Genomic DNA, 14,653 nt, shown 5'->3' on the forward strand with positions numbered 1-14,653 from the left:
GACAATATCCTAAAAGATCTTGATATAAGATCTTATGATCTCATCTCTTTGTGTCTTTCTGTGTTTTAGTAACAGCGCCCCCCACACACTGCATATCTGTTTGCAAAGTGTATTTCTTAGCATCTCAGTGTGAAATTTTGATAGTGTTGAACTTTCAGTCCCTGTCTTCTCTATTAAACTCTTTCGTTTATTCTCTCTGTCTTCATTCATTTGGGTCTCTCACTTTCTCTGTCCGTCACCTGCCCTTACACCTGCTTCCTCTTTGGTTTTTCTTTTTCCCTCTTGTTCTCCACTTTCTTACTCTTTTGTCTGTGTCTTTCCCTCATTTTCTTTTGTAATTATATTTTATTGATTATGCTGTTATAGTTGTCCCAGTTTTCCCCCTTTGCCCCCTCCACCCAGCACCCCCCATTTCCTTAGGCATCCCCCACGTATTTGTTCATGCCCATGGGTGATGCATGGAAGTTCTTTGTCTATTCCATTTCCTGCACTGTGCTTTATATCCCCAAGACTGTTCTCTGACTACCTATTTGTACTTAGTCCCCTCACCTCTGTACCCATTCCCTCACAACCCCCTCCTGTCTGGCAACCATGAAAATACTCCATATCCACGAATCTGTCTCTGTTTCTTTTGTGTGCTTAGTTTGTTTCTTAGATTGTTTCTTAGAGATAATTGTTGGTAGTTATATATTTATTGCCCTTTATTGTTCATAGTTTTTGATCTTCTTTTTCTTAAACAAGTCCCTTTAACATGGACCCCAAAATCTTTATCCCTCCAGTTTGGTAATATTTCAAAGATTAATTTAAGAACCTTCAAGAATAAATTATGAAAGAGCTGAATTTGTTACTTCAATTTTCCGTGCTTCTCTAGCAGTTTTTGGATATTTTAAATATTAATAAAGAAAGTATTATTTTTAGATAAAATTGATCTTAGAGGGAAGTCATTGAAAAACATTCTTCTGGGACAAGAGTCGCCAACCTTTTTATATGTGAAAATACTTATTTTCATAGTGTGTTTTGGTTGCTAAGAAGGGGGGAGAGATTAGAAAGGAGTAATGGGGGAGGCCATGTGTCACTACTGCGAGTTCACCATGGCCTCGCGGGGAGCAGCACTGTAGTGTGGACCCTCAGGTCTTCTGGCTGGAAATGCCTGTCAGGTCAGGGGAGGGCACCTCGGAGAGACCCTTTGGGGAAGACTTGAGGAGCAGCTTGTCAAGGAAACCCTGCCTCAGTAGCTTTATTTGTAGTTGTTGTGAGAGAGAAGGCCCACGTTCTGACTTTTCATAAAGTGAATGGCAGGTGAACCAAAACTGGAGTTCTTCAATTTAATGATCCTCTTCTACTAACTTTTAGACCATGATTTGTTGTTGACTTTCCCCAAGTTAGGGATGTCTATGATACATAATGTGCACTTTAAAATGATGCTTATTAAAGGATCCATTGAATCCATATTGATACCAAAAAAAATAAAATTAAAATGGTGGAGGTTAGGTGGGGAGAAGGGAAAACAGTATAGAATGCCAACTAATAATTTACTAACCACCATAATAATAACTGACTCAGGCACTGATAATCATTAGGTGGTAAAATCATTGAATGAAAGATTGTTGGAGACTCAAAGTACAGTTTCCCCCCAGAAGATATTTATTAATTTCAAAGGAGAAAGGTGTCAGGGCAATGGAGGGATTTGGTCTTTGCTTAAACTAAATTCCCATTTAGCACCCCCAGTAACGGGTCAAACTGATGTGTACCACCAGTGTGATGTACCAAAAAGGGTACGTCACCTGTGTAGATATGTGATGTTCGTGGCAATAAGGTGTAGTCTGAATTTGATCGGGAGGAAACCATCAGTCAAATCTAAGTTGAGGGACATGATGCGGAACAGGTCTCGGATACTTTAAAAATGTTCGTGTCATAAGAGATAAAGAAAAGCTTGGGGAACTCTTCTAGATTAAAGGAGATCAGAGAGACACGACTAAGTGCACTGCTCGATCCTTGATTAAAAAAGGAACATTTATAAAGAACACCGATGGAACAGTTTAGGGAAACTGATAGGCTGTATGTTGGATATAATAGCAATATATTGATGTTAAATTTCTTGAGTGTAATAATTTTATTCTGAATGTGTAGGAAAATTTTTTTGTTCTTAGAAGGTAGGGATGCAGTGTCACAGTGTTCACATGGTTCAGGGGATTGAGAGAAGGAGAGGGAGAGAGAGAGGAGATTGGGGAGGGCGGAAGGAAAGGGAAGCATGGCAAAACTTTGATGGTTGTCTAGATAAAGAGCATGTGTGTGTTCATTTTACTTTCCTTGCAACTTTAATGAAGATTTAAAATTCTTCAAAATAGAAAATTGGGGGAAAGTTTTAATCAGATAGAATTTTAAAATAACACTTATTCTACGTCTTACTACTTTAGGTGAAATCGTTAACCCTCTTCGTCACCCATTACCCGCCAGTGTGTGAATTAGAGAAAAATTACCCACAGCAGGTGGGGAATTACCACATGGGATTCTTGGTCAGTGAGGATGAAAGCAAGCAAGACCCAGGTATGGAGCATTCCTGTAATAGGTACAACTAGAGTGTTGTTGGTATTGGAGTTTGATAACTTAAAGTTCATAGGAACATGAATTTATTGCTTGTTATAATAAAAGCTGTGAATGTTGATTGTAAATGACATTTGTCCAAATTAATTTTCCCTCGGCTTTGGATCAAATAGAATTCACGTTTTTCCTTGCCATCTCTGAGTCTTTCCCTAGTATTCCTTATCTCACTTTTTACAAGAAGAGGGTGGGGTTGGGAAGGACGTTTAGGTTTTCCTCTTATATTTATTGATCTCAGGAAAGATGCCCTAACAGTCAAGTGCAGAGTATAATTAATCATTTTCTAAAATGCCCGTTATTTTCCCCCCAACATTATTCAATGTTAATTGCTTACCAAGCACCATGTTCTATACTGGACATGTTTCATGTTAATTTGACAAGGAAACTGAATGTCAGACACCTGAAGTATATAGCTTGCCCATGTCGGCCCCTTGGATGGGGGCTGAACTGAGCCTAGCATCCATGTCCGCTGCTGGCAGGCCTTCTTCTGCTCTGCTAGAACGGGACGTGCGATCTGTAGCATTTTCCCTAGCCTTTCCTCTTGCTGTTCAGTGTCACGGAAATGAGACATTTCATGAGAAAGAGCACTATTAGCCAATAGAAACAAACCAAGTGCTGTATGTAATGTAGTAGATCTTAGCATAATTTTTTTCCTGTGGTAGTAATTTTTTAAAGCCACCAGCCTTTTGTCCAGTGATAGTTTACACAGTTGATGTGCAGTTGTGGAAAATCCATTATCTAAGACACTCCAGAGTTCGAATTTTATTTTGGAAGAGCTGTAAGGATGGGCCTGAAAAAGAAATCAGGCAACTAACCCAAATAAAACAAAGCCTTGGACCTAAGATAAAGTAATGTTAGGCAATTCTTGCCTTTCACTACCATGCAGTCTTGAAAGACACATCATAAATTATCTCATGGAAGCAGTTGCATATCTACTAATCTGCATCCAAAATGACAGGAGGAGTTTATAAGCTGAAACCTAGTGGGACCAAAGAAAACAGAGTTCACCAACAGGGAAGGGCCGGTGGTAAGCACACTGGCCCTTGGATGCAAACTGACTCCTAACCCAGAGCCTTACATCTCGTGTTGTGGCATTTTTTCTTTTTCACTGATTTGAAATTGTATTCATGAACATAATTTTAAACATTAAATGATGCTTAAAGGCTTAAGCTACCAGTGAGCAGTCCCCTGCTTCCACCCCTTCACTCCAGGACTTCTCCCCATCGCAGTCTGAAAGCAACTGCTTTCACCTCTTTCCTCCGTTTCTTCTAGTTTCTTCTCTCCTGGTTCATCAAGTTGGCTTAGCGCTGATTGACTTCTCATTACGTCAGATGGAGGTCTTCAGCTTTCCCTTCCTCTGTCACTCGGTATAGTTGTTTCACTTTTCTTGCGTTTTATTCATATTCATTGTTTTCACTATCATTGCCAGTAAGTATTGCTCACTCATGAACCAGTACATTTTTTTTTTTCTTGTACAACTCTTTCTGTTTTCTTGAAGGTAGTAATTGCCTTGCTTTTATTTTTTCATTTCATTGTTTTATTTTCATCTGTGGCTGAATCTCCCTCTATCCTCCAGTAGCTTTATAAAACACCTCTAGACACTTTTCCACATGATTGAATCTATTGGTTCTGCTTTTCCCCACTGGGGGGGTCATTTCTCCTGAAGTCCCTTTATGCTCCTCACCTGACCTGATTACTCCCCAGGCCTCCCAGCTGTTGTCCTGAGACCCGCCGTTACCACCGTCCTAGGAATTCTTTTACCCTCTCCACTGTGCATTTGATTGCCAGTAACCAGCACTTGAAGTCACTCTGGCTCAGACAGCAAGGGTGTGTCTGACCTCCCGCTACAGCTCTCTTCTTTGCTGTTCTCCCGGCTCTGACTTCCTGCCCCGCTGGCTTCATCATCATGCCAGTGGCAAGGAGGCTGGAGCCCATTCTGCGTTACATCCAGATTGGACAATGTCCAAAGGAAGAGAAGGGATTGGTGTTTCCTGTGACTCTGTCTTAGGAGCAAGGAGAACTTTTCTCACAGGCTCACTAGCGTCTCCTCATTGTCCCATCTCATTTTCAGAATTGAATCACATGCTCGTTCCTAAACCAGTTCTTGGAAGCGAGAATGGCAGGGGTGGCTTTGATCTGCCTACACTGTGCTCAGGATCACCTCTTGGAGCTGGATGTGCGAACACTGTTTCCTGGGTGGAATGGCCAGGGAGTTAACTCCTTTGCAAACCCAGGTTTTCTTTCTGGGTGGAAGAGTTACTAGTAGTATCAGCTAGAGGAGATAAAGTTTTTGAGATTTTGCCTGGATGCCATGTCTCCATTATGCCTTCATACTTGATTTGTAATTTAGCAAGGGTTAGAACTTTAGGTTGAAAATCATTTTCACTCAAATAATTTGAAGCACTACTCCATTGTCTACTCATTTCCTATATCATTCCTGGCTGTGTCTGTGTTTCATCTCTTACCTCTAACCTAACTCCTCTTCTGTCTCAATTAGAGGCCATTGCATAGCCCAGTAAAATGCTCCAAATACCCCTTTGGCTGGTCTCCAAGATAATGCACTTACCTATTTCCCATGATATGGTAGATAAAGCAGTGGACCTGCAAGAAACCTGTGTTTCTGACTATTCCAGTCTATAAAATGCTGGACAGGTTACCTAACCTCAGAATTTAAGGAACTGATCCTTAAAAGTGATTTCAGAGTCTGTTTGATCAGGACACATCTCTGTAGTAACTGCCTGTGGAAGTTTGGCTTTGAAACAGATTTTGCTGTTTCCCTCTAACAAGAAGAAATGTGCATTACTGCTTTTACTTCCTCTAAGCAGTATCAGATAAGCTTTTCAATAATACCCATTTAGGAAATGGTCATAGCTTATAAGTAAAGTTCTTAACCAAGAATTTTTATTACGAGGCCGTAAAAGAAATGAGTTCTCCACCTTGTTCTCCCTGCCTCCACATTTCTCCTGCACATACCCTCTCCCTCCTCCCTGTCCACCACACCGTCCCGCCATCCGAGAGAGGTGGAGGGCAGGGGCAAGGGACAGTCCAGGTGGAGGATGATTATAAAAAGGGCTCCCCCAAGGGGTCGTGGAAGAGTGGTCACTTTATTTACTTTGATGGTGTGAAAACTACCATAATTAATACTAAGGTATATTAATAAATTATTTAGAACAATATATTGTTTTACATAGTTTAGCTCTATTTGATAGTTATATTAAATGCAAAAAGCATTTTATAGCTATATATACTATATATTTTATATATAAGTAAAATACAAAAGAAAGATGCTTAAGTAAAGGGGGTTTGTGTTATTTACTAGGCTTTCAAGAGATGGATGAATGGCCCTGGCTGGTGTAGCTCAGTGGATTGAGTGCGGGCCTGGGAACCAAAGGAGCACGGTTTGATTCCCAGTCAGGGCACATACCTGGGTTGTAGGCCAGTTCCCAGTAGGGGATGCACAAGAGGCAACCATACACTGATATTTCCCTCCCTTTCTCCTTCCCTTCCCCTCTAAAGATAAATGAATTTAAAAAAATTTTAAAAAGAGATGAATGGGTGGATGGATGGATTATAGACAGACAGACAGATGAATGAATCTTTTTTTTTAAGGAAGGCCAGCATGAGGGAGATCAGTTAGGACTAACTCCATTGAAGTGATAAAGGAAATATTTGTCTTAAAGATGAGAAGAGTTTGCTGTTTTGATTGCCTGCTGCTGTTCACTTTGCTTTTTGTTTTGTAAGCATTGCACGTAACAAAACGTTACACTGGTTAGCAGGCACCAGTTTCTCCATCTTTTCCTTGTCAGTTCCCACCCACTTCTTCACCTGTTCTTTGTGTTCCTTAAGTTTTATTTGGAGGCACAAGGTATTCTTAGTGCTTTGTAATGTAAGCCCCAGTCTGTGTATTCCTGAGACTGTTCCCATTCTTTCACCTCCCGCCTCCTGCGCCTGCCCTTCAAAAGGCATTACGTGCCTGTTGCCGAATTCTTAGAGGAGGCTAAGGAAAATTCCATTATTCTGTTTTTCTGTTGTGTTCACTCTTGATGTTTTAGTTGATAGCTGGTAAAAGAACAATGCATACACATTTATCAAGTGAAAAAATGAGAAGAATCTCTTGATAAACTTACAGGAAGTATACTAGGGTATTGGAAATCATTGTAAATCTTGTTCATCTTGGACATTTTTGCAATGCACTGCAGTTAAATTGAACTTTATAATAAAACTGCATAACCCCAAGGTGCTTTAGCGTGATCAGAGATTAAACCGCATGCAGCATTGTGTTTGTATTGCTGTGTTTCATCATATCCTCATCCATTAAAAGTATTTAATTCTTGTGTGTGTACACGTGAGGTAGACTGGGTTCCCCAGGAAGCCGAACCTGAGGTTTGCGTGCCGCAGGGCACTGGGGAGTGTGGCATGGTCAGCGCCAAGGACAGGACTGGGCAGGACTGGGCAGTGATGCATCCGTAAGGCCTGAGCCAGCCCCATGGAAAGCTCTGAGTCTGGGCTGGTTCTTCAGAATTACCTCAGCTTGGGGTGAGGGAGTCAGGCCTTACACCCTTTATTAGTTACCTATTGTAACATAACAAATTACCCCCAAACAGAATAGCTTAAAATAGCAAACACTATTATCTCCTAATTTCTGTGGGTCAGGAATCCGTGGACGGCTGAGCTGACACCTGTCTCCCACTTCCAGCACCCACCTTCTCTCCCAAGGCTACAGGCAAGATGTTGGGGGCAGAGGCCTGACTAGTGAAATCCACTTCCCAGCCCACTCGTGGGGCCGTTGGCAGGCCTCCAGGCCCTCGCTGACTGTTGCCAGGAGCCACCAGTTTCTTTCCATATGTGCCTCTCCTTAGAGCAGTCCTCATGTCACCTGGCTTCCCTCGGAGCAAGCAGCAAGCGAGAGTGCCCAAGACAGGGGCCACACTGTCTTGTAATCTAATCTCAGAAGTGACATCCCACCATTTTTGCCATATTCTATCACAGAAAGCAAGTCACTAGGTCCAGCCTGCACTCAGGGAGAGGAACTGACGGGACGTAAACACAAGAGGCAGGGATCTTTGGTGGCCATCTCAGAGGCGGCCTCCCCACTGCCCGGCAGCCAGCCTCTGGGTGCACCCTGCTCCAGACAGTCGACTGTGCCTTCGGGCGAGGCAGGGCTCTTCAGCTTAGGCAATTCCTAACGAGGGCATGTAGCTCAGGGGGCAGGCAGGCTAACAACCTTTCTGCGGGTGGGGCAATAAACCTGTCAGTCCTAAGTGGGATCTCAGTGGTACTGAATGGCATCCACTTCTGTATGTATCCCTCTTGGTTACTAGGATATTTAACAAACCAGAATTTCTCCATCTTACTTAAACTGAAACATGTAATATTTTTTATCTGTTTTTGTTGTTGTTTTGTTTCTAGCACTTTAAGAAACAGCTTTTATATATGTTACTTTACAGCGTGCATACATACAAGATTGTGTGAATACATTCTCTGACTGGAGTAATGCTGTTTAAAAATCTGTTTTTAAAGGGAAATTATAGTGCAGCAAGTATCAGATCACTCTTTTGATGTGGATGTTCACTTCAATTTTTTCAGTGAGCAGCATAAAACTTGAGTGTCTCTTAGCTTGCAACGCATCATTTTTAAAAACTATGCTAAGTAAGCCATAAGGTCCTCAATGCAAAAGCATTTTCAAACCGTATTTTCCTTTTTCTGGATATGTAAAGTGGATCAAAGGAGCTAACAGGTGATAAGGAGCAATGGATTTCTCTTTTTTTTGGATTGTAAATTTTATTATAAAAACTTGTATGTCGTAATCCTCTAATCTTTCAACTTTCAGGCATGGTTTTCTTCATCTCCTTTTTTTGTTTTTAATTTTTTATAGGTGAAGAAGCCCCTGAGTTTGTCACTTTTCTTTATCAAATAACCAGAGGAGTTGCAGCAAGGAGTTACGGACTAAATGTGGCTAAACTAGCTGATGTTCCTGGAGAAATTTTAAAGAAAGCAGCTAGCAAGTCAAAAGAGCTGGAAGGATTAGTAAATATGAAAAGGTCAGAATGGTGGTATTGCATTTTCTTGTTTATAATGAAACCTTCCGAGTTGTCCGAGGAAGAGGATTGTCCTTTAAGCACCTCTTCAAATACTCTGAAGCATTTAATTACAGGGAAATGAAAACCGCTCTCCCAGAGTTTATGTGAATTCAGTTTGCTTCCCTAGTCAGATCGCTATCTATTAAGTTGCTTAATTGGTTTTTCTGTCCTTTTTCCAAAGAATTAAGTTAACTCCTTAATGTGTGCCAACACATTAGTTGCTTAAAATATTCATTTGTACAAAATTTACTAAAAGAAACCTAAATATATAAAACCTTTGAGGTACCTCTTTTTTTTCCTTTATTGCATTGAGAATATGTAATGGTTCTGTCAGGACATGAATGAAAATAATAGTATTAATTAATGAGGTGGTTGTAGTCAGTGTCTACATGTAACTTTGTGGATTTTTTAAATAAGTGTTTTATTGATTATGCTGTTACAGTTGTCCCAGTTTTCCCCCTTGCCCTCCTCCACCCAGGATCCCCATTCTCTCTAGCATTCCCTCCCCTCCTTAGTTCATGTCTGTGGGTCATGCATGTAAGTTCTCTGGCTATTCCATTTCCTATACTGTTCTTAACATCCCCTGTCTATTTTGTACCTACCTATTATTCTTCTTAATTCCTGCACTTCCCCTATTCTCCGTCTTTCCCCTCTTAGCTTGTAACCCTCCAAATTATCTCCATTTCTATGATTCTGTTCCTGTTCTGCTTGTTGCTTAGTTTGTTTTTCAGATTCAGTTGTTGATAGTTGTGAATTTATTGCCATTTTAATGTTCATAGTTTTAGTATTTTTCTTATATAATTCCCTTTAACATTTTATGTAAGAATGGCTTGGTAGTGATGGACTCCTTTAACTCTACCTTGTCTGGGAAGCACTTTATCTGCTCTTCCATTCTAAATTATAGCTTTGCTGGAAAGAGTAAAGTAGGTTGTAGGTCCTTGCTTTTCACCACTTTGAATACTTCTTGCCAGTCCCCTCTAGCCTGCAAAGTTTCATATGAGAAATCAGCCGACAGTCTTATGGAAACTCCTTTGTAGGTAACTCTCTGCTTTTGCCACTTTTAAGATTCTCTCTTTATCTTTAACCTTTGGCACTTTAATTATGAAGTACATTGGTGTGATCCTCTTTGGGTCCATCTTGTGTGGGACTCTGTGCTTCTTGGGACTCTGTATGTCTATTTCCTTCGCCAAATTAGGGAAGTTTTCTTTCATTATTTTTTCAAAAGTGTTTTTGACTTCTTGTTCTTGCTCTTCTCCTTCTAACACCCTGATAATTTAGATTTTGGTCTGTTTGAAGATGCTCTAGAGACCCTCATTTTTTTAGCCTGTCCTCATTTTTTTAATTCTTTTTTATTTTTGCTGTTGATTGAATTTTCTTTCTTTATGTTCCAAATTGTTGATTTGATTCACAGCTTCATATCCCCTCCACTGTTGGTTCCCTGTCGATTTTTATTTGTTTCACTAAATGTAACCTTCATTTCTCTCTGGGTCTTTCTTACGCTGTTGGCGTAGCCAATGAGTTACTTGAGTATCCTTATAACCAGTGTTTTGAACTCTGTATCAGATAGATTGTTTATTTCTATCTTGTTTAGTTGTGTTTCTGAAATTTTATTCTGTTCTTTTGTTTGGGCCATATTTCTTTGTTCTACTCAGTTTGGCAGCCTCGCTGTGTTTGTTTCTGTGTGCAAGGTGGAGCTGCTGCCTGCATGTCTAAGTAGTGTGGCCTGTTGTAGAAAGTGCACCTGTAAGTTGTATGGGGTGGGGCCTTAGGTAAGGCCAATGTGGGTTGCCAGTGCAGAGCAACCCATGTCACCACTCTGTGGCTCTGTGTGGGTGAGGGCCCAGAGAGGGGAGAGTGCTGCTGCCTTGCCTGTCTTTGCCTGGGAGGAAGCTGTCTTCTGGTGCTCACCCTGTTGCCAGTCACTTTGATTTCTCCCCATATGCCACTAGCACCCTTCCAACGGTTTCCCTGGTGCTGAATCCCAGAGGGGGTGGGTCTGTGTGGGTCCTAAGTCTGTTATGGGTGGGCCCTTTAAGAGGTGACTCCTGGGAGCACTGCAGTTTCTTCTCCTGCCCCAACTCCCACTCATTTTTGGAGCCAGAGGTTATGGGGGCTTATCTTTCTGGTACTGGAACCCTGGGCTGGGTGGTCTGGTCTGGGGCTGGAATCTCTTGCTCCTGAGGTACCCCTCTGAATATTTATCCCCCACCTGTGGGGGTCGGACTGCCTGTTTTACATTTCTGTGCCTCTCTGCTCCTCTCTGCATCTCTGCCCCTCCTGCCCGACCGGATGAGCGTGGCTTCTTTAATTCCTTGGTTGTCGGACTTCCACACAGCTCGATTTTCCGATGATTCTGGGTGTTACTTGTTCTTTAGTCTATTTGTAATTTTTGCTGCAGTTTTATGAGGAGGCAAGGTTTACGTATGCCTCCATCTTGACCAGAAGTCCAGTCCCAGTGGATTTGTTTTTGACAAATATTTCATTCTAAACTTGACTTCTGTCTGTCCCCTAGAATACTTAGGTGAATACATTCCACCCTTTACCCTTGATATCCAGCCTGTGTGTAGTCTGTATATAAACTAATCTTAATATAAACCTGAGATGTACTTTGGAAAGAAGATATTCCTAGGAAAATATCGCATTAATAAATAATAAATTATAGCCTTCTGTTGCCTAAATATAAGACTGCATTATTGAACAGTATAAGCCTCTCATCTTCTGCCTGACTCCTGCTCTAGTGGGAGGGAGATTGTGATTTTCCCGGGGGTGGGGACAAGACATTACTATTTGGTCAGTAACAGTGACCATAAGTAGACAGGTGGTAGGCCAAATAGAAAATCTGGCCTGGACACCATATTACAATCATTTATTTTTGTTATGGAAATCATGACGAAATTTAAATATTGATACTCGGTATTAAAGAAACAATTGCCAACCTGTATTCTGAAGTACAGTGTGCATCCAGCTTCTCTTCTTCCTTCCCCTCGTGGTCCTCCAGCCTTGCACTCACCTGTGCCGTGGGAAATGGTGGCCGGCCAGCTCCAAAGTGCTTGGGTGCACATGGCCTATAGCTTTCTCTGTTGACAGTGTCTTCTGGGTTATTTCTGCAGTGCCAAGTTAAAGCAAATGACGTACTTAGTGACATTCTATTTCTAATCATTTGTTACAAAGTAGGTTAATACAAAATGCATCCAGAGAGAAAAGTAATCATCTCTGAGAGTTTAAAGAAAAACTTAGCCCTAGTTCTTTGCCAAGTCCAAAGACAATTTTAGCTTCTCTTTTGTTGGCTTTCTGTGATTTTTCTTTGTCCCTAAAGAAACCAGAATAAATTTCATTGCAAAAGGTGTATTGCAAGGTGTTGCTACCATATAACCTAAAAAGCAAGAGCAATAAAATTCACAGATAATTTATAAATATTTTAACCCTTCCAACTACTGTATGACATTCTGAAATATAGAAAAGTTGTCTTCAAAAGACAGAGAATTGTAAGAAGAGGTTGCATCAGGGTGGAATCGGACAATTTGTTGGGACCCTGTATTCAAAAGTCCTTTACCTCATCAATACCATTGGCTAGATCAAAGAATCACTGGTGTGGGTTTGTTATAACAGCTGATATTTACCAGATGCTTACTGTGCATAGAAACTAGTCTGGGCAGTACTTACCAACCCAGTTATTGTTCCTATTGCTCTGTGTACATGAACTCACTTAATCCAGGTAACAACCTTGTGAGGTGTAAGTACTGTCATAGTCCCCATGGTAGAGCTGGGGAAGATGAGGCCAAGCCAGGCAGGGCAGGAAGCTGACCAAGAAAGCAGGGCTACACAGGCAGGTAGAGGTGGAGCAGTAATGGGACCTCAGATACTTTGGCTTCAGACCCTGAGCACATAACTGAGTCGCTTTTTGCGGAAAAAAGCAGGTCTGTGTTACATTGGCATTTCACTCTTTCATTAGCTGGTTTTATTTTATTAAATCAATTTTACTTTTTATCCTGTGAGCATACACAGCCCCCGGCTGGGTCAGAAAAGGGAGGAAGCTGGGCTTTCCCCTCCCGGAGGCAAACGTGCTGGTTGATGACCTTGGTCCCTTATAGCGGCAGCCCTGGAGACCCTTCCCCAGCCGCCGACGCCGGCCCAGCGTGCTACCCATGCGGCCCTGCTGGGGGTTCTGATGTCACAGACTTTTCATAGCTTTCAGTGAGATGTATTCCCCAACAATTTTGTATATAAAATAAATAGTATTTCATTTTCTCTCCAGGCAAAGGCTAAAGTGTTTTACAAAATTATGGACAATAAATGATGCAAAAGACCTGCAGAAATGGACAGGCGAGTTTGAAATGGAAGAAATGACAGACTTCTCTTCCCGATGAAAATGAAGAATACGTTTGGAACAAAAATGAGAGAATGAAAAACACCAAGTGTAGGAAGCTGCTTTCCAGTAACAGCCATCTTTGTGTGAGCATACAACACGGTCCCGGGTTTTCCTATTAGAGACTGAGCTTCTGTGTGGAGGGTCTGTCTCTTCCTGACTTAAACTATGAACGCTTTAGACTGTGAAGACTTGTGCTGTGTAATTAGAAAACTTCAGGGATGGTAAGCTCCACATAAAACCAAAACCTCAAGAAAGCCTAAAGTGGGAGAAATAGTTTTTGAGTTTTTAGAGAGTGATATAAAATTCTAATTTATATTTGTTTCAGTTTAGATAATTTGCCACTGGGTGGAATGTCTGACGAGAATTTCCCTTTTCACTTGAACTAAAATAATTTTATAATGCCACCACTCTGTCCACTCCAAGCATAAGAATTTTTGATAAGGACTGGAGTTATCAAGCTTTTAGAAACTGGAACACAGAAGGAATAAAATCAGATGAAATTTGAAAAGTTGAGTATTTTCAGTTTTAAGTAATTTAAAGATTATTGGATGAAATTATTTGTCATTCAAGTAATAAACATTTAATGAATACTTGTTAGAGATTGTATATTTTTTTGTTGTTGTTTTGGGGTTTCCAGCATTCTGGCAGTCGTTACTTTTAAGGTTTAATTATGGAACCAGGATTTCTGCTCCTTCAAAATATGCGGAACTGAGCTTACCCATCAGTTTCGGACCTTCCTACTAACCAGTGTGCTAATGTGTGGTCTCTGGTATTGAACTTGCCGCTTTGTGGATTGATGCCAGTGCTCCCACCCTGCAGGGGTAGCGTGGCACCTGCTAGCTGTGTCCCTGAGATTTTTATAGCATTTACCAATCTGGCTTCTCCTCTCCATGTACTTTTTGTTTCCAAGTGTGTGATCTGGCACAACAGTTCTCCACCCTGTTTCCCACGGTTTTTCTCAGCAGATTTATCATCGCTGCTCAGTTCAATGTCTCCCACACGCTTGATGGGCAGATCTCTCATTTCTTCTTTAGATTCTTTCCCGTAGTGGCCCTAACAGGGACCCCCACCCCTCCACATGGGAGTCACTACAGGCTCCCTGGGTGGATGGAGAGTCGTTGGTTGTTACACTTTCAAGTCACTCACACTTGAGCCTGTGGTTTTCCCCCGTTTTGAAGTTTGAGTGTGATGTAGTTAGTGATTCTTCCATCCCTCCAGAAATAGGAACTTACAGTAAAATCCTCCAAGACGTTTGAGAATAGAATTAGTTGGAGTTGGCTTTTTAAATTTTGAAAAAGGACAATCAATACTCGTTAAACAATGTTTCAATACTCTATATGACTGTAAATGTTTTATATTCTTTCTAACAAGATTTCAAAGGTAACCTTCCTGGCAGGCCAGCAGGAAAAGGAGGTGAAACCAGGAATGGCACTCCCTGTGGGAGCCACAGGGAGCAGCAGTCACTGCTAACGTCCCAGTAGACATTCTGGGACACATCTGGCTTGCCCAGGCCGGCATGGACATGCACGCAGGTCAGGGTGCCAGGAACATGGTCTTCAGGCAGTGGCAGTACATGGTGTCTGGCAAGTGACAGTGTAGAACC

General features: G+C 41.5%; 1 protein-coding gene across 1 annotated transcript in view; it reads left to right on the plus strand.

Moving 5' to 3' along the window:
• The window catches only part of MSH3 (mutS homolog 3), a 143,865-nt gene extending 130,582 nt beyond the window's left edge, over positions 1-13,283 (plus strand). The window contains exons 22-24 of the mRNA XM_037032459.1: positions 2,418-2,547; positions 8,477-8,642; positions 12,937-13,283. Of these exons, the coding sequence (XP_036888354.1) occupies positions 2,418-2,547; positions 8,477-8,642; positions 12,937-13,048 (408 nt within the window). The 3' untranslated portion in view covers positions 13,049-13,283. The remainder of the gene's footprint in view (positions 1-2,417; positions 2,548-8,476; positions 8,643-12,936) is intronic.
• The last annotated feature ends 1,370 nt before the right edge of the window (positions 13,284-14,653 follow it).

Source organism: Sturnira hondurensis, unplaced genomic scaffold (genome assembly GCF_014824575.4).
Source record: "Sturnira hondurensis isolate 20B ecotype Veracruz unplaced genomic scaffold, ASM1482457v3 Scaffold0021354, whole genome shotgun sequence".
NCBI classification, from domain to species: Eukaryota; Metazoa; Chordata; class Mammalia; order Chiroptera; family Phyllostomidae; genus Sturnira; species Sturnira hondurensis.